At 42.0% G+C, this 20,716-nt stretch overlaps 1 protein-coding gene across 2 annotated transcripts in view; it reads right to left on the bottom strand.

The window, feature by feature from the left end:
* Positions 1-20,193, bottom strand: part of LOC117083504 (probable C-mannosyltransferase DPY19L1) — a 36,091-nt gene extending 15,898 nt beyond the window's left edge. The window contains exon 1 of one of the 2 annotated variants that reach the window (XM_033211252.1): positions 19,588-20,193. In XM_033211252.1, the coding sequence (XP_033067143.1) occupies positions 19,588-19,867 (280 nt within the window). In that variant the 5' untranslated portion in view covers positions 19,868-20,193. The remainder of the gene's footprint in view (positions 1-19,587) is intronic. The other variant, XM_033211244.1, reaches the window with a different exon arrangement.
* Positions 20,194-20,716: the final 523 nt, after the last annotated feature.

The following is a 20,716-nucleotide window of genomic DNA, read 5'->3' as shown; positions in this document are numbered from 1 at the left end:
TGCGCTCTAGCCTGGGCAACATAGTGAGACTCTGTTTCTCAAAAAAAAAAGAAAGAGAAAAAGAAGAACTAGGAGGAAGAAGACGGAGGAAGAGAAGGAAAGAAAAATGAAAACCAAATAGATCAGATCTTATTGCTTTATTCTTAAAGTTAGTTATATTTTTTCATTTAAAAATCCATTTTGCCTTGGAAACGCAGTTACTTCTAGATAACTGAAGTTATAAATATCTAACTTAGTTTGCCATTTGACTTTTTAAAATAAGATATATTCATCTTTTTAAATTTTAATTTTTTTTCTTATTAACGAATCTACCATTTGCTCCTTTTAGTTTCTGTCTTTAAAAATTTCATCTGCCAGGCTCATGACTATAATCCCAGCGACTCGGCTGGAGGAAGTAGGGGGAATAGCTGAGGACAGGAGTTTAAATCAAGGCTGGGTAACACGGCAAGAGCCGGTCTTTACAAAGCACGCAACTATCGTCCCAGCTACTCAGGAAGGCTGAGCTGGGAGGATCACTTGAGCCCAAGAGGTTGAGGCTGCACACTAGCCTGGATGACACAACAAGACCCTGTCTCCAAGGAAAAAAAAAAAATCATCCTAACATAATAAAATTTGGTCTTTATTTTCACAATGATTCAACTACCATTTTCTGAATAAATTATTTTTCTCCTATTGAATGTAAATGCAACCTTTATCATACTGAAGACTTGCCACGCTTATACTTTGGTAAACCCTCTGAGGTTATAATTGGATTTTCACTTACAAAATTAATTAATAATTAATTTTACATGTTTACAATATAGAGCCTTCAGATCCATAAATGTGGTGTGGGTATATATATGTTGGATATATAGGTATGTGTATATATATACAACATATACCTTCAATTGTTCAAATTGCTTTTCGATAGTACTTGAGAAAAATTCTACAGGTATTGTTAACATATTCATTTCTTATGAAGTTTCTCCTGTGAGTTTAACATTTTTTTCTGCTAATATTCATAAAATGTTACTATACATTACTGGATATTGTTAAGGTATTTATTCTTGAAGAGTATTTATTTTGCAATGTATTTATTTTTGGTTCATTTACTAAACTGTTAATTCATATAGTTTTTAAAACTTATCTTCAATTCTCCATTTTATTGTATTTTATTTTATTTTTGAGGAGTCTTGCTCTGTCACCCAGGCTGGAGTGCAGCGGTGTGATCTTGGCTCACTGCAACCTCCTCCTCCTGGTTTCAAGCGATTCTCCTGTCTCAGCCTCCCGAGTAGCTAGGATTACAGGTACATGCCACCACGTCTGGCTAATTTTTGTATTTTCAGTAGAGATAGGGTTTCACCATGTTGGCCAGGCTCGTCTCACAGGTGATCCGCCTGCCTCAGCCTCCCAAAGTGCTAGGATTATAGGTGTGAGCCACCACACCTGGCCCTAATTCTTCATTTTAAACAATACTATTTAAATATAATAATTTTGTTCCTGTTTTATAATTTTACTATTAGTTTCTTCTTCCTATTTGACAAAAACAATAAACTTTTAGAATATTACTAAACAATTCTGGTAAATGGGGGCACTCTTGGTGTTGGTGGTAGAGTGGTGAGCATAGCTGCCTTCCAAAGGAGGCATTCTTGACTTCTGCTGACTTTAACAGTAATGCATTTCCTATTATGCCATTAAGTTGGCCTTTGACCTTCACAATTCTGGAGTGCCAACTAGGATCTGTCAAGGTCATCATCCCTCTATGTCCTTAAAATACCTCGTTTTCTCAGAATAAGGATGGAGGTGAGAGAGGTCTCTGGTGCCTTTTAGACAATACACAAGGACAACACTTGGAGTTCCTGACATTCTTTCACAGTCTCCAGGGTCCAGTCATCATCTGCCCATTGTTTTGAATTCCTTTTTTCATTTCAACTTAGTAATAATAATGATGAAAACAACGGAGCTAACACTTGAATGCTTATTACACACCCAACACTTTATAAGTACTTTACTTGTACTAGCCAAATAAATCCTCACAACTACCTTATGTCATATGTACAAATATTTCCACAGTATACAGACTAGTTGAGGCACAGAGTAGTTGAGTAACTTGCATAAGAATGCACACCAAGTAAACCCAGAAAAGGAGGCTGGACTCAGGAACTCTGACCTGCACTGCATGGCTGTTGTAGAAAGAAGATGGAACAGATAAAACAAAAGCCTAGGTCTACTTACCCTAAAGTATTCCTACTCTCCCCTCCTTTTTTTTTTTTTTAATCTTAAATATAAAAGAAAAAAATGCTGCAATTCATCTGTTAACATAGGAAGTATATTTTATAGAGGCTATTAATTTTATATAAAATTTGGAGATATATTTTACTTAAAAATTGAAATACATTATACATATGTATGTCATTTGAACATGAAAGTCCCAGTAAAGCAAATACTGAGTTGTGAGCATATAATTTAAGAATAAAAACGGAAAATGACAAAAACTTCTGAAGGCACCCCTTAAGAGCTTTTCTTGCCTTCTTGCCTACAGAAAATAATATTTTAAATTATTTTATCTAAGTTTATTCCAGTGATTATCGACATTTTTGAGAGTGTAACAAAACTGAGAATCCACTTTTTTTCCACTTAAACACATATGCCATTTTTTGGCATTCTAAGGAACCGAGACAAATACAGCATTTTAACAAATCAGAACATAACATATATTTTTAAAAAATCCAAACCTATTCTGTAAGAAAAAGGTGCTCAAGGAAAGAAGGTTTGCTATGTAATCTAATTCAAAAAATCGCAATCCGTATGGCTGAGAATTTTGTAAGGTTCATAATTTTGCTGGAAGCACAGAAATTACCTACAATCTAAAGTTAAATTAGACTCTCCAGGATGCTACATTAACTCTTTCTGATTAAAGAAAATTTTCACCAGACTATATGACACATTATATCAATTTTCAGTCTTATGGGATTTGAGAGGACTCTACTGAAGATTATTCGTCTTCTGTTAATTACACTCTTGTTTAAACAAAACAGACTGTAACTCCCTGAGGGCAGAAACAATGTTTACCAAACTTTACTACAGTACTTATTAGCACAAAGCTGAGCACGCTCAAGTGTTTGCTGAATTAATGCATAAAGCTTGATATAATTAAGGGGAGGAATGAAATAATCCAAAATCATGTCCTAATAACCTCAACTGAATATATTTTGATAGATGCACACATACGTGTGTCATCCTTTTTCACCAATGGAGCACCCATTTATTTTGTGCAGATTAGATACCTGGTCTATAGGCAGCCAGCTCCCTCCCCTCTCACAGCGGGAGGAAAGGATGAAGACACTGAACAGACAATCCTCCAAGTCCCCAAACCTCATTCCATCTCCCACCAGCACCCGGGCCTCCGCCTGCTCTTACCTCCTCCCTCTTCCAATTATCCCAAGCTGGGGCCCTTCCTAGACACGGTCGTGAGGGTCACCGGGAAGTAGCAATGCTGGGATCTGTAATTTTAAGATTCCCCAGTTGAGTCTAAGGCAAGCTAAAGTTTGAGACTCACTGTCCTTTCTCTCTCTCCTCCCCAAGGTTTGAGGGCGCCATGAGGCCAGGGTGGGCTTCTCCGTGTGCTGCTCTGTAACTTGCAGTCTGCTCTCCCACAACCGCAGCAACCAAGGTGTGTTCCTGACCACAAATCAACGTTCCCATCCAGAAGTTAAAAAATAAATTACTTTTTCTCCTCTTACACGTGTACTTCATAAATAGTATTTGCCTTAAAATTCACAAAGCACCTTCACAAAAAAACTACTTGATTTTCACAATAACTTTGTGAGTATTTTTAGCATTTTACAAATGAAAGAGTGGGCTTCTAAGAGGCTATTCCCTGCAAAGCACATAGCTGGTAAGTGGCTAGAGATGGCTGAACCCGGGTGTCCTAATTCCCAGCCTGAGCTCCTTCCACCATGACAGAGCTGCCTCCTTCCCTATGCTGGGCATTTAATGACCTTGTCTTGTAACAATTATTTATATGAATAAATGTATTCTTTTTTTTTTTTTTGAGATGGAGTCTCGCTCTGTCTCCCAGGCTGGAGAGCAGTGGCGCGATCTCGGCTCACTGCAAGCTCCACCTCCCAGGTTCACACCATTCTCCTGCCTCAGCCTCCTGAGTAGCTGGGACTACAGGTGCTCGCCACCATGCCTGGCTAATTTTTTGTATTTTTTAGTAGAGATGGGGTTTCACTGTGTTAGACAGGATGGTCTCAATCTCCTGACCTTGTGATCCACCTGCCTCGGCCTCCCAAGGTGCTAGAATTACAGGTGTGAGCCACCGTGCCGGGCCGAAGAAATGTATTCTAAGTCTAAAATGATATGCATTATCCTGTTGAATAAGTGAAAACTTAAAAATTCAACCTATTCCTAAATTGAGGTTCATCTGTACCTAAAGCATGCTAAAGACTTTTGGCATTACTAACCCTCAAGTGAAAAATAGCATAAAAAGAAGTTAAGGACACTCCTTAAATCTATCTGGATAAAGTTTTCAAATCAAGCTTGACAAGTTCTATTTCCAATCCCTTCCTAACATTACTAGCCATTTCTCACTGTTATAAGGGTTCGTTTTGAGTTTCAAAGTTTTTTTCCAGAAGCGGAAGTCATCCGTGTTGGTTTCCCTGCCCCACAAGTACAATCCATCCTAGGGGCTGAAGTCAATTTCGAAACATACAGCTCTAAGCATCACATCCCCTTGCTTGAAAAGCCCCATGACTTCCCATTACACACAACATGTAGCCTACACTGGCCTACTCCCAGTCAATCCCACCACACACCCTTCATTCTAGATGCAATGGGCAACAATCCCCTAAAACCCCAAGTGCTTTAATGATTCTGTGCCTTTGTTCCTGCCTTACAAATCTGTAATTTGTCCTTCAGAATCAAAAGAATTCAAATGTGGCATTTTGTACTGCTTGTCCAGCTATCCTAGCTATAATACCACTATTACAGCACCTGAATAGCTAGTTACACACACACCAGTTTCCTCTGCTAGAATGCAATGGCCTCAAGGCTGAGTGTGTGTGTGATTATCTTTACACTACTTAGTATCACGCCTGGCACCTCGCTGAGTTAAACGGTTAAATTACTATTACCTACAACCATATAAGAGAAATTTAACACACAAAGATACTTTCTCAACAATCCAAATTATTTGAAGCATTCCCATTACATGAAGGTAAATATCTATTTTTATATATACAACACAATTATAGTATCTGGAATCAAAGCCCAGTTTCTGTATAGCGAACAAATGAAAAGACATTCTTTAGGATCCAGCTTGAGAAAGAGAAAGCAGTCATAAATCCCACAAGCTCAGTTTCTTCTTCTTTCTAGTGCCTAGATTTTTGTGTGGACTACTTTGTGTAGCTTCAAAGCCAACAACTATCTAAATGCCTATTAGATGCACAACACATTTTCCTAAGAACCAAGAACATTGAAGAAACATTAGCCAATATCTTTGCCCTTAAATATAAAATCTTTAAGAGATAAGATTTAGGTACATAAAATAATGAGAACACATTAAGCACTCAAGCGGAAGGCACAAAGTCTAAGAACTATAAGAAACCTGAGAAGGCAGATCAGTAATGACCTTAGGGCATGGTTTATTAAGACGGTTAAGAAGATAGGGTGGGGTGGGGTGGCAGCCTCAAGACATGGATATAACTTAGGTGTGAATTTATGGCAAACAGCCAGAAAAGACAAATACAATACAGTCAGATATTGGACTTGGATAAAAGAATTCCCGTCACTAATAATGATGATATAGAATATGAATAACGATGACAATAATGTGCTAATATTTACTAAGGGTCCACTTATTCCTTATACACAGTTCATCAGGCTTTCAGCACTCCATGAACAGCAGGAGCCAGACTTTCCCAACTAGTAGGCCTGGAAGTGCCAAGAATAAGGAAGCCAGAGAGTCCCTGGGGCCAGTAACCTCCTGGCTTCGAAGATACTATTTACCCCACTGTGCCACACAAATATTACCATTTTCTTTGCATGCTATTATGTGGAAGGTTGACAAGCACTGACCTTGGTCAACAGAGAAACCAAGCAAGTTTCAGGGACAACATCGTAATGCAGCAATAGAGAGCCACAGTGGTCCAAACCCTGGTATTGCATTAGAATCATCAGTGGCACTAAAGATAAGAGGTGTCTGAGTAAAAATCCAGGGCCCCTAAATCTGCACTCCAGGATTTTTTTGTTTTTATAGTCACAAGTGATTCTGACATACAGTCAAGGTTGATTATCATTGGTACAGAGAATGACTGGGGCACAATCTAGGTAGTTTCTCACAAAATGTAATGTGAGAATCAGCTTCTTGCTACTCCCAGCGTCCTGGAAACCAGTAGTAATTGTATCACCTGGGAGTAGCTGGAAATGCAGAGTCTCAGGTCCCATTCCAAACCTCCTGACTCCCAATCCACATTTTAACAAGGCTCCCAATCCACATTTTAATAAGATGCCTGAGGTGATTCACAGACAGTTTAAAGAGCAGTGTCAACACTGACAACACACTGGAATCACCCCTGACAACACACTGGAATCACCCGGGAGCTTTCCACATTACTATGTCTGGCATGGGGGGGTGGTGATTGTGCAGCCAAGGTAGAGAACACCCACCTAGGAGGAGCATGTTAAGCCTGCATTTCTGGGCCCCCACTCTCAGAGATCCTGATTCCACAGATCTCACTTGGGGCTTGGACATCTACATTTTTAACAAATCCTTAGGTGATGTTATACAGTCCAAATGTTGCGAAGCAGTGTCATTATGTCAGAAGGTCCAATGAGAAGAATATAGTAACAATCCAGGAGTAAAATGACCCGGAGACTAGTGATGAAATAGGCTTTATGAAGAAAAGGGAAATATATTAGTAAATTCAAAAGATACGCTGAGGGAGAAGTTGGCAAAACGTGATAGCTGAAAATACTGATTAAGAAAGGGAAAGAATTCAAATTCCTTTACTTTCCTGGTAAGAAAGTCATTCTTAAGAAGAACTACTCCTTAAGTTTTAGATGACTTTCAAGTTATTCAGCCTCTCAGAGTCTCATTTTCACCAAGTATAAAAGTAAGGGGTTAGTCGGGCACGGTGGCTCATGCCTGTAATCCCAGCATTTTGGGAGGCCAAGGCAGGTGGATACCTGAGGTCAGGAGTTCAAGACCGCCTGGCCAACAAGATGAAACCCCGTCTCTACTAAAAATACAAAAAATTTAGCTGGGCATGGTAGTGGGCACCTGTAATCCCAGCTACTCAATACTCAGGAAGCTGAGGCAGGAGAATAGCTTGAATTCAGGAGGCGGAGGGTGCAGTGAGCCGAGATTGCACCATTGCACTCCAGCCTGGGCAACAAGAGTAAAACTCTGTCTCAAAAAAAAAAAAAAAAAGAGGGGTTTCTCTTTGGTTGTCTCCATCCCTAGCACTTAACGACCTTGAGTAACTACCTACAGCTATTATCACTAACACACTGGACACTTCGTACTCTCCCAGGTGGACTGCACAGCTATTTTCTGACTATTTTCTGTTTTCATTTTTATTTTCCTGCTCCCCAAACTACAAAGTCTTGGTAGGTTAGGCAGTTTCAATTTGTTTTCTATTTTGAATAGAGAAAGAAATCTATTTTGAATAGGAAAAGAAAGAATGTACTCTATTAATATAGATATTGAGTTTCAAAGTGAGAAGAAAGATTGCTTTTAAAATTCAGTCATGGGCCGGGCGCGGTGGCTCAAGCCTGTAATCCCAGTACTTTGGGAGGCCGAGGCGGGCGGATCACTAGGTCAGGAGATCGAGACCATCCTGGCTAACACGGTGAAACCCCGTCTCTACTAAAAAAATACAAAAAAAGCTAGCCGGGCGAGGTGGAGGGCGCCTGTAGTCCCAGCTACTCCGGAGGCTGAGGCAGGAGAATGGCGTGAACCCGGGAGGCGGAGCTTGCAGTGACCTGAGATCCGGCCACTGCACTCCAGCCCGGGCGACAGAGCGAGACTCCGTCTCAAAAAAAAAAATAAATAAATAAAATAAAAAAATAAAAAAATAAAATAAAATTCAGTCATGAAGGCCAGGCTCCATGGCTCACACCTGTAATCCCAGCACTTTGGGAGGCCGAGGCAGGTGGATCACCTGATGTCAGGGGTTCGAAACCATCCTGGCCAACATGGTGAAACCCTGTCTCTACTTAAAAAACAAACAAACAAACAAACAAAATTAGTCAGGCATGGTGGCACATGTCTGTAATCCCAGCCACTTGGGAGGCTGAGGCAAGAGAATCGCTTGAACTTGGGAGACAGAGGTTGCAGTGAGCCAAAATCGCACCATTGCACTCCAGCCTGGGCAACAAGAGCAAAACTCCATCTCAAAAAACAAATAAAAATACAATTCAGTCATGATTTGAAAAAACTACTGCTCCTAGTAAGATCTAGAAATCAGTGCTCTACATGATGATCATTTTAAGGACAACTTTAGTTAATCAGAATCTCCTCCATGTATTTTGCATTAAGCAAAACTGTGCTTTCCAACAGTTAAGAAAAAATTAGAAAACTTAATTACAATGAAAATGTCTAACATCTGTTTGTCAGTTGCAGTTGAGAGAGCCCTTTCACATATTAAGCAAAAATGATCCAGGGGTGCCTTTGAGGCAGATACGGGTCACATTTTCCCATAAGGCTCAGGGGCACATGACTGGGATGCAGCAAGGCCTGGAGGAGAACTGGGTTTCTCTGACTCCAAGTTCAGGCTTGAAAACGTTAAGCACATTCAACAAAGAGGATGCACTTGCACACAGGAGGAAATGCCTTAGAAATCACAAAAGCATCAAGGACAAAACCATTTATTTTAAAGTGAATACAGTATATGAAAACAGGAGAGCATGGAAAGTATATATCACCATCCCAAAGCAGAATATAATTAGGCTTCTAAACAGAGAAATACACTAAGTAAACATTCACATAATTTAAATATTTATATATGTACAGATATTAAAGTAGGCAATACTTAATACAACAACTGCTCAACATAAGTGTTTTGAAGACAATAAATTCTAATTTCCCTTAAAAGTCTTATTCTCACATAATATGAATACAGATGTTAGCAGAAAAGGGTCGTGATCCAGACTCCAAGACAGGGTTCTTAGATCTTGCGCAAGAAAGAATTCTGGGTGAGTCCAAAGCAAGTTCATTCAGTAAAGGAATAAAGAATGACTACTCCCTAGGCTGAACAGCAGTTTGGGCTACTGGACCAAGGATACTTATAGTATCCTTATACTTATAGTTTTTGATTATATGCTAAACAAGGGGTGAATTATTCATGAGTTTTCTGGAAAAGGGGTGGACAATTCCTGGAACTGAGGGTTCCTCCCCTTTTTAGATCATATAGCCTAACTTCCTGACATTGCCATGGCATTTGTAAACAGTCATGGCACTGGTGGGAGTGTCTTTTAGCATGCTAATGTAGTATAGTTAGCATCTAATGAGTAGTGAGGACAAGAGATCACTTTCGTTGCCATCTTGGTTTCGGTGGGTTTTGGCTGGCTTCTTTACCGCATGCTGTTTTATCAGCAGGGTCTTTGTGACCTGTACCTTTTGCTGACCTCCCATCTTATCCTGTGACTTAGGATGCCTAACCTCCTGGTATTGCAGCCTGGTGGGTCTCAGCCTTATTTTACCCATCCTCCGTTCGAAATGGAGTTGCTCTGATTCAAATGACACTGACACAAACATTTCAAAATCAAACAGTAATCTACACTAGTAATTTTCATAAAGTAACTTTATCCTTGTTTAAAAAATGCATTTTATTGTTTTAAGAACAAATAGCTAAATAAGATACACAATCAACATAATATGATCTGCTTCTGAGCATGCATAGAGAAGCTGTAAAACTTTAGTAAACCTAATGGAAAAAGTGTAGAAGCTGCATCTCTCCACTAGAGTAAAAAGAGAACCACACACACGAACAACACACATCCAGGCCCATCATATTCAGCAAGAGATTTAACAAGTTCATTAACTGATAACCCATTCCAATGGTAAGACATGCATTCCCCTCAAATTGCAAGCTTCCCTTGGGTATCACAAATCTTGTTTATCTTTTAATTTAAGTGACTAAGAAAACTGTGACAGTTTTTACTATTTTACTGTGTTTGTTATGTCATTGCCAAACCAACCAAGGCAATAAAAAAATTCAGATTAAATAGTTTTCAAAAATAATCATGTAAAAAAAACCCTGGAGACTGACAGGTTGACCATAAAGATATAAAAGAGTGATTCCCCCAAATAACCAGAAGCCAAAGCAGTGCTCTTGCCAAAAGAGCTATAAGGTCTTGGGACACATGAGGTCAACCTCCCACTAATGTGCCTTTGACAGATGCCTTAGACTTTAGATTTGAAACCTACAATTTACACAGATGTAATTAACAAAGCCAAGAGAACTCAACTTCAATCCCAAACTTCACCTGCTGAACTCAGTAATGATACTGGGCCATTCACCTGACCCTACTTTAGTTTTCTCACCAGGAAAGTTCTAAGAGGTAACCTTTAAGTTCTACATTTTTATAACATTCCCATGGATACGAAAGATGAGAAAAGAGTGAGAAATAAGGTCTCATTTTCAAAAAACAACAACTTTTTAAACTTAGTGGAAAACAATTACATAAGAACTTTATGATTAACATGAAAACCCCCAGAAAAAGATTCTGCTGTTGACAACTCCAGGACTGAAAAGCTATATTATAAAAAGTAGTAATTACTGTTAGGAAATAGGAAACGTATTTGCCCGAAGGGCATAGTAGTAGCACTTTGGGCAGATTTTAGTATTAAAATTATGGATAAAGCCTCACTCTTCTCAATTACAATAATCTCCCTAAACTAATAATTTGTCTAAATAACAAGTTTTCAAAAGTAACTGGTCAAGTGACTTAGAAACTGTGTTTACAATTAGTGCTACTGTAAACTAGTAGATAAAATCACACGCGTTCATGATCAGTACAATAAACCACGCTAGAACTTCTGTAAGTGGTCTTGGTGACAGCTACGCTATTATGTTAACACTTGCTGCTGTAATAAAGTTAAAATTACAAAATGCCATTCAAACATTCTTTAAGTGATAGTGATCGTGCTGAAAAACACACCTGACAATCAGCTACAAATATAGAGAAACATGCCAGAAAAACAGAAACAGTTATTCATTTAAGAGCCCTCAGGACAAAAATAACAGTGAGAATGCTGAGAAAATAGAAAGCAGTATTAAAGCACAAAAACACGCTACAATAGTTGTAGATTTATGTATTCTGAAAATAAATTATTCCGCTTGTTAAGTGTATTTATATTCAACGATTCTTGATTGAACTACGAAAGGTCCTCCATGGAAAACTGATCTTCCCTGTGAAACAAGACTGCCCTTTATAAGTTAAACAACATCTTGGACCTAGATGTAATTTTTACTAGCTTTGATGACTAGTAGCCAATAGAACTAAATGGTTCTAATAGTAACTAAATAAAACTAGCAGCCTCTTCCCCTAGAATAGTAATGTCCCAATGGTTTGGCTAAAGTACAAACTGATGGCAAAAGAACTAGCAAAACAGGAATTTAGGATTAAACATATGAATAATAAAGCCTACAGGTACCCCATTTGGAAGTATGTACACAGGTTTATGGTCTCTATGACAATGTAGATTTAGTCAGTCCTCCATATCTGTCAGTTCCACATCCGTGGATTCAACCAACCTCAGATTGAAAATAGTAGGGGGCAAACATCCATCTGTACTGAACACATACAGATGTTATTCCCTAAACAATACAGTATAACAAATATATACGTAACATTTACATTCTATTAGGTATTCTAAGTAATGTAGAGATGATTTAAAGTATCCAGGAATATGTGTGTACATTATAGGCAAATACTATGCCATTTTATACTAGGGACTTGAGCATCTGCAGATTTTGGTATCAGAGGGAGGTCCTTGAACCAATCCCTCGGGGATACTAAGGAACAACTGTGCCTCATTAGCATGAACTTTAAGAAACATTAATATACCTAATACACTCACTAAGAGAAATTAATACAGCCTAATAGGATAAGTATTTACAAAGCAAAGCAGCCACTGTTCATATATTAGCAACATCCAAATACCCATATGTACATAAAATTGTATGTGCCCTCAGTATTGATGCCATATTGGCCAAAAATCAATCACAAATAGATAACATATGCTTATATTTATATAAACTAAACTCACCAAATTTGTTATTTGGATGCTAATGAGCATCACGTATTCAGAAACCTTCTAACTGTATATTTTAATAATAAAATGTTTACGTGATTATAAACATTCTTTAGAGTTAGCCAGAAGTCTATTTTAGAAAGAAAAAAAATGGCTAGAAACATTAAAGAAATTCTTTAAAATCCCAAATTCCCACTGGCATGACCTCTGTGAATTAACATAAACACACTCTCACAGTTGGTGCTCAGTGGGTCTACGTGTCTGTTTGACAGCAAGCACACCAAGATGGCCTGTGTCCCTGGGCCTCATACTTCCTTGGCTTTTCTTGGCCCTTATGCCATCCCTAATATGCTCTTTCTACTTCTTGTTCCTGTATCTCTAAGTATGACCCGCTTTTCCTTCTTTTACCTGGAGAAGGAAGAAACAAGAAAACTAACATTTATTGAGCACAAAATGTTAGGGTTTCTCAGAATTGGACTCTAGGGCTTCATTGCTTTTGCTGTACTGTCCCCCTGGAGGAGATGAAATATAGCATGAACTTAGGAAACACATTGCCTGGGTCAAGTCCCGGCCATTCTACATTCTAGGGGTGACCTCGGACAAGTTACTTAACATCTGTGTGCCTCAGATTCTCCCAATGTGGTAAAATAAGTACAGTAATCATACAGTCACGGTGAGGACTGAGTTAACAGTTAAATGAGTTCATCTAAAGCACTTCGAACAAAGCCTGGCAAAGAGTAAGCTCCCTATCAGTATAAGATGCTATTGTTCCCATGAGCATGGAAATAGAAGTTCAATGGGAATACGAATTTGATTCCCATGAATGTGAAAACCACCTATTTGCGATGACTCCCTATAGTATGTCTCCACTCAGACCTTTTCTCTCATATCCCACCACTGATTGGCATTTCTACTTGGACATCTCACAAATGTCCCAAAAGTAACATGTCCAAGATGAAATTCTTGACCTTTTCCTTCAAACCCATTCCCTCATCCATACCCCTAGTCTTCAGTCTTCACTATCTTGGTGAATGCCAGCATATTTACCCAATTAGAGAAGCCAAAAATGTACAAAGTATTCATAACTCTTACCTTTCCCTCAATCCAAGCCCAATTCATAAGTCCTATCATTTTCACCTCCAAAATACATCTCAAATTGACCAACTTCTCTCCATCTCCACAGCCACTGCCTTCATCCAGGCCAGCAACCCTCTTGCAAGGTCCCTAAACAGCCTCCTCATGGGTCTCTCTGCTTTTGTCCTTGTAGTGCAACCACCCATTTTCCCAAGAGCAGATTTCTCAAAGTAAAAATTTAATCATGTCACTCTCCTCCTGTTCAGCATTCCTCAATGGCTTCCTGTTGCACTGAGAATAAAACCCAAGCTCCTGTTCAAGATCTGGCCCATGCTCATCTCACTTTGATGCACCTCCACCCTCTCCTCTTTCAATATGCTAAGCTCTGTCCTACCTTTAGCACATGCTATTCACAATACTCTCTCTTCTTCTGTTCAGCTGACATCTTTTCTTTCTATCAGTCTCAGCTTTAAGGCTACCTCCCCAGAGGCCTTTCCTGACCCTACTTAAAGTGGGTATTTCTTTTTTTTTCTGTCTCAGCTTGTTTCTTTCCCGCAGTGCAGGCACTCACAATGTGCAATTATTTTCATTTATTTACCATCCCCCCTTCTAGAATGTAAGTTCCATGAAGGTAGGGGTGACAGAGTCTCATTCTACATTTTAGCCCCACCAACTAGCATCTGGCTTAGTAGACACTCAATGATATGGTATGACTGACTATGAATGAACTTACTGTGCTATTTTACATGTATTATTTCATTTATTCTTTACCACAATCAGACAAAGCATTTATTATCCCCATTTTAAAGACAAGCCAACTAAGGGTGAGAATCAAAGGGAGCGTAGAACAGCTTGAATGCAGGAACAGGATTCAAATGCAGGCCAGTGTTGAAATGGCTGTGCTGCCTCCACCACACCACATTGCTCCCCCGATCTAGTCCCCAACAGCTAGATTCAACTCTCTGCCTCCACCCAGTTTCTGACCACTTCTGCCTCTAAGAAGTCACAAGTGTTTCCTATCATATGGGCTTCAAGCCTCTCGTAAGCTGTGGAGAATAAAAGCAGTGGTCCTAAATGAGGCAATTTTGCCTCCCAGGGTACAATGGCCAGCATCTGGAGACATTTTCGTTGTCACTACTGGAGAGGTACTAGTGGCATCTTGTAGGTGGAAGCCAAGGAAGCTGCTAAAATCCTGCAGTGCACAGGACAGCCCCCACGACAAAAAAATTATCCCACCCAAAATGCCACAATGCTGAGGTTGCAAAGCCTTGTCAATAAAGAACCAGGTTAGAGCAGGGGTACCCTTGCCATTGACCACAGGAATCAGGTGGGTAATGGGAATGAGTCAAACAGGACTGATGCAAAGCGGGGTAAAGGTAGTTTTTATCATGCACTTTTTCCATACTCAGGTTCTTTTTTTATTGTTTTGTAAATCGTATCTCATGTGAGTCTTTCACCACAGATGCTTTGTTTGCATGTCTAATAGGTATATCTTTTACTACCACAAAGAAAAGCACCCTTGCCATCTTCACTTGAAACACAGAGCCTTCTCCAGCTACCCTTTTGTCTTCTCTTTTCATAAAGGACACAGGTATACAAAATACATCACTCTTCTCTTAACTCTAATTAAAATAACGGCCTAATCAGATGATAAACGCCCCAGTTTTGGGGAAACTGGAGAGATCAGGTGAAGCTGTGGCAAACTGGTCTGTCTGTGTCATGTCCTCATGGGGGCGGTGGGGAGATTCACATAGTTCTCGCAGATCGTTGCCATGTAGGAACATCAGCTCACTGATGCTAGACGCCTACTATCAAAGAGGCAGGACATTAACTTTTTAAAACTACTGATGCTTCCCTTCACCACCACCACCGCCGCCTCCACTGCCGCCACTACCCTCCCCATCCCAGATTCAGATTTAACTGCTTCGACGTTGGCTTGGATACCAAACTGTGTTAAAGTTTCCAAGTGACTCTAATACACAGCTAAGACTGAGAAGCCCTGTTCTGGTCCAGGTCTTTCCTTTCATATGTGCACAGACTGAGGCTCAGAAAACTAAACGCTTTGCTCAGGCACCTAATTTAAAACAGGTTATGGAACCTGAAAATAGTTCCTGTGTTTTCAAACTGTGGGTCACAACACAGGATCATGAAATCAATTCAATGGCTTATAAATAATATATTTTTAAAAAGAATAGAAAATCAGAATGTACTATACATTATAGGGTTAAATATCGTGACCTGCATGAAAAAATGCTCATCATCACTGGCCACCAGAGAAATGCAAATCAAAACCACAATGAGATACCATCTCACACCAGCTAGAATGGCAATCATTAAAAAGTCAGGAAAAAACAGGTGCTGGAGAGGATGTGGAGAAACAGGAACACTTTTACACTGTTGGCAGAAGGGTAAACTAGTTCAACCATTGTGGAAGACAGTGTGGCGATTCCTCAAGGATCTAGAACTAGAAATACCATTTGACCCAGCGATCCCATTACTGGGCATATACCCAAAGGATTATAAATCATGCTGCTATAAAGACACATGCACATGTATGTTTACTGCGGCACTATTCACAATAGCAAAGACTTGGAACCAACCCAAATGCTCATCAATGATAGACTGGATTAAGAAAATGTGGCACATATATACCATGGAATACTATACAGCCATAAAAAAGGATGAATTCATGTCCTTTGTAGGAACATGGATGAAGCTGGAAACCATCATTCTGAACAAACTATCACAAGGATAGAAAATCAAACACCACATGTTCTCACTCATAGATGGGAATTGAACAATAAGAACACTTGGACACAGGAAGGGGAACATCACACACTGGGGCCTGTCGTGGGGTGGGGAAGCGGGGAGGGATAGCATTAGGAGATATACCTAATGTAAATGACAAGTTAATGGGTGCAGCACACCAACATGGCACATGTATACATATGTAACAAACCTGCACGTTGTGCACATGTACCCTAGAACTTAAAGTATAATAATAAATAAATAGATACAGCTCCAGATTAAAATATATATATATATCGTGACACGAAACTTTTGTTTTAAATATATGCATATAAGTGCTGGTTAGTCTCCATTTACCTCTTCAAATCCATTCTTCTCCCTTCTCTACCCTGTTCTCAGCCCCAAGAGGCTAACCCTACAGAGTGTTTCAGCTATGCCCCTTGCCCAAGGGTTTCTACTAGCTTCAGCCAGGGAGAGACACTAGAGGGAGACCAGAGGGTGCAGGGAAAGTGCTTGAGGTCACTCTTCTGGAGTGACCTCGCTCCCACAGCACAGCTCTCACTGAGTGCAGCCTCTGATAAAGCTCCCCTTTCCCTTCAGACCCAGAGGTGGCAGCACCTTCCTGTTGGTGACAATCCTTGGGTGGTGATTCAGTATCCTTTGTGGGTTCTTTAAACCTGTCCACACTTATGAAAATACTCCATTGTTTCCTGACGGAGCACTGGCATACATAAATAGATCAACAGACATACAGACGTATGCATATATGTACTGAGTTGCATTTTGGAAGTGTGAACAGGTTTAACATAACCTGTATTGTTTATAACGTGGGCTGTGGTCAAAAAAGTTTGGGAAACATTGTTAAGGTTCTTACTATGTCACAGCCGCCTCTGCATGAGGAAGCTATCAGGTTGAAACTTCTAAAAATATACATGTCAAGAATCCCTCTTTACAAATGTTACCACTAAGTACCAAATAATGCCCCAAAATCAGAAAAACATATAGTTATTAAAACAGACTTTGCAACAATGCTTAACACTGCCCAACAGTGGAAAGACCATGTTGGTAGGCAGTGAGTTCCTCAACAGTGATTAGAACCTATGGAGGAAAGCCCCAGTCAGTTTCTAACTCTTAAAAATGTGTGTTTCTATCATGGAGCTTCAAGTTACAAAATTACTTTCTAAATAGAAATTAATCCATTTCTGTCTAGGTTAATATTTAGTTGTTGTAATTGTTCTTTTTTTGATCAGTTACAAATGAACTCTTGATGAACAAAAGAATATGCAATGCAATGTGGAAAACCAAATAGCTATTTTAAAGTCCCATACTGAAATACTGTATAATGTCAGCTCAACTCTCACTCATTCTGGGAGGCGGGAAGGAAACAGAAAATAAGGCAGCTTTCAAAAATGTCTAAACTCTGCTCCTCTCTGCAGGATCTGAGTGGTTTTTTGATGCTGTGGCAGGGCATAATCGTGGGGAAGAAATAGGTCTGACATCAGTCTATGAGGGTACAGAGCCAGAGAAAGAAGCAACCCAGGCCCAATCATTCAGCAGAATCATCTCTCAAGGGGCCCTGGGGCCTCATGCAGAGGGTTAACAAAGACAGTAAGTCTCTAGACCTAGATCTGTTCATCCAACTTCCATACATCTGATGGCCATGGTCCAGGGTACACCCAAGAATACGGTCTACCACATTCACTGTACCTCCTTTCAATGCTCAAAGGGGCAAGTCAAGCAACATGCTATACTGTTACATTAATACAAAACTGTATTTAGGTATGGGCATTACTAAATTCCAAGATAAGTCATTCAAATATAAGTCATGCATCCATCCAAACAAGATTCAAAGGAAATGCAATCAAAAAAGAAAATACGCAGTAAATAGCAAAAAATATCACTATTCTAAGATTTGTTATAGTACCATCCCTGAAGAAGCAATGCCATTCTATATTTTACTACAAAGTGGTTAATGTTTATATTAGTCATTCAATAAAAATGCAACTCCATTCTGTCATCAGATCTCAAATCAGCATCACACATTTGCTTTTATTACAACAACTACCATGTGTCAAGTGCTCTAAACACAAAGTATCTTCCCATGTATCACCCACCCATTTTAGTTATGATCCTTAGCAGATCCCTGTGGATCCCTGTGGAGTAAATTCGCCATGTGATAACCCCCCACTAGCAGAGAAGGAAAGACTCACAAAGGCAGGAACCTGAAACTTAAACTAAACTGAACCGCTGTGTACTAGATCTGAAGACTCTGCCTCATCCACTGTAACGTGCTGCCTCCCCAAGGTGAGCTTTTCTAACCTGCACACTAGCCAGCTTTTCAAGCTCACTACTGAGAAAAAAAAAAAAAAGTGTGGGGGGGGGCGGGGACTTGCTAGGAAAAAAAACCCTGAATTTTTCTAGGCTTGAATCTGCAACGGGGAAAAAAAAAACTACCCTAAAAACAACCTTCTTGAGCCCATTAAAACATACACACAGAGATGACTAGCTTTTTATGATTGAGTGGCTTTTAGTGGTGGCTGTGACCTCAGGGGAAGCCAATTTGCTGTGTCCTATTCCTTGACTTATACTGGACTCCAACTCCTGGCTAAGGGAACTTTGGGTCACCAAGGGAATTTGAAAATATACTAAGGGATAAAGCAACAGTAAATAAATAGTTCAGTAGCCAAAAGCCCACTGAGGCATATAGAAAAAGCAATGTTACAGCATTTCACTAGTTGACTTATAAAAAAATTAGGCCTGTTATCCAAACTGCTATAACTTGCCTTATCGAAATGTCAAACAGGAAATAAAGGAAACCTGAAGTCAGTCCGAAACATAACGAATGCTTCAACTTTATTTTTTTCAGCACATCATTACACATTATCCATTTGGTGCATGGCAGACGGAGGGGAGGAGAACCCTCCTTACCAAAGGTTCCCAGGCCAGCAGGGAGGATTAAGGCTCGGGCGCCCCAAACACAACACAACCTAGAAAGTGACCTGTGGAGGGGAATCACAAATAAAGTGCCACCAGCGGCGTTTGCAGCCAAGAAGAAAACAGCACGCTAAAATTTAATTATAAGTTTAAGCAACTCTCTAGGACATGGAACGTGCGTTTGCTTTGAGCTCCACGGAATCGTTTCCAAGCCAAAGCAAACCATCCTGGCGGTCAGAGGCCGAGATAACGGGGAAGGCGGCCGGTCGTGACAATCCGCAGCGCCCAAGTCTCATTAGCGCAGACCTGCCGCCCGCGGCCAGGCCGGGCAGCTGTTGATCCCCGCGCCATTCTTTTAAAGCCCAGGCAGAGCGCGGGTGGGAACCCTGCGAGGAGAGCTGAGCCGGGGAGTTGGGGAAAGAAGAAGGTAAGAACGTCCCAGAGAAAAAGTTGGAGAGGGCTGCAAACCGGCTCGTCCGGCCGGTGGGGCTCGACGCGGCTGAAGCAGGAGGGGAACCAAGGGGAGGGGAGGGGTCCCGCACCTCAAAGTTTCGCGTCCCCGCGTCGCCTGCGCTCGGGCTGCTCACCTAAGAAGAGCGCGGTCCAGGTCCGGCCGCGCCCCGCGCGCCGCAGGCCCAGAGCCCAGCGCAGCCAGGCGGCCAGGCGCCCCCCGAGGCCGCCCCCAGCGGGCGGTGCGACGGGCTCGGCGCGGGGCCCCTTACTGCCCGCTGCGCCCTTGCGCCCTGGGGACGGCGGCGCGCGCTCGGGCCCGGGCTCCTCAGCGGGGACTGCGAGACGCGGGGCTGCTGGGGCGGCTTCGGGCCGCCTCCCGGTGCTAGTTCCGCGTCTGCAGGACCATCTTGGCATAGTCGCGCCCGCTCGCTGCACGCGCCCGAACGGCGGCCGGAGAACGGCGGGCTGGCTGGGCGGCTGGGCGCCGCTCACTCTTCAGCGGGCGGGCGGAGGGCGGGTCAGTCCCTCCCCGCGGGCCGGGAGGCGGGAAGATAGCGGAGGCCGGGCGGCTACTGCCGGCCTGGAAGTACCGCCTGGAGGCGGCGCAGGACCCGCGAGCCCGCAGCCGTGGCCGCCGCTCCGGTTGTCGCGGCTACCGCCGAACGCCGGTGGGCGGGGAAGGGGACACCCTGCTAGCTGCCGCGGCCCCGGCCCCTCTGCCCCTCCGCGCCGGACGCGCGCTGCGGGTCGGCCAGCGCGCATGCGCGGACCTCCGGCGCGGGAAGAGCCCGCCTGAGGCAGCCAGGCGACCCGCACCTCTACGGGGCCCGCGCGGGGCTCTGCCGGGCAAGGACGCGGGCGCGGACAGCCTTCCGGAGGCGGCAGCCCTTCCATTGTGGGAGTGATGGGGCCGAACTAAGAGCCCTCTCAGGGATCGCTGCGCTGATCCAAGGTTCGGAGCTTACTAAGGCTGCGCCTGGAGCCCGCGCGGGCGAGACGCGGCGGGGCAGGGAGAAGGTGCCCGGAGCGGCCACTCAGGGGCGCAGTGCGTGCGCCCTGGGCGCCTGGTCAGCCCCGCCGCTGTGAAGCGGGCGGATGGCAATCAAGTCACCGTCTCCGTTTACTCCCCACTGTGTGGTCGTGCAACTTGAAGCGCAGCCCCTCACTCACCGACACGAAGAACGGGCGCGACCCGATTTAAAGTAGTAACAGAGTATTAAAATAGCAGCCAGGAATTTCGTGGGGAGCTGATAAGGGCTGAGA

This window comes from Trachypithecus francoisi, unplaced genomic scaffold (assembly GCF_009764315.1).
Source record: "Trachypithecus francoisi isolate TF-2019V2 unplaced genomic scaffold, Tfra_2.0 Contig00367, whole genome shotgun sequence".
Lineage (NCBI taxonomy): Eukaryota > Metazoa > Chordata > Mammalia > Primates > Cercopithecidae > Trachypithecus > Trachypithecus francoisi.
This window is presented reverse-complemented; position numbering and strand designations above follow the sequence as displayed.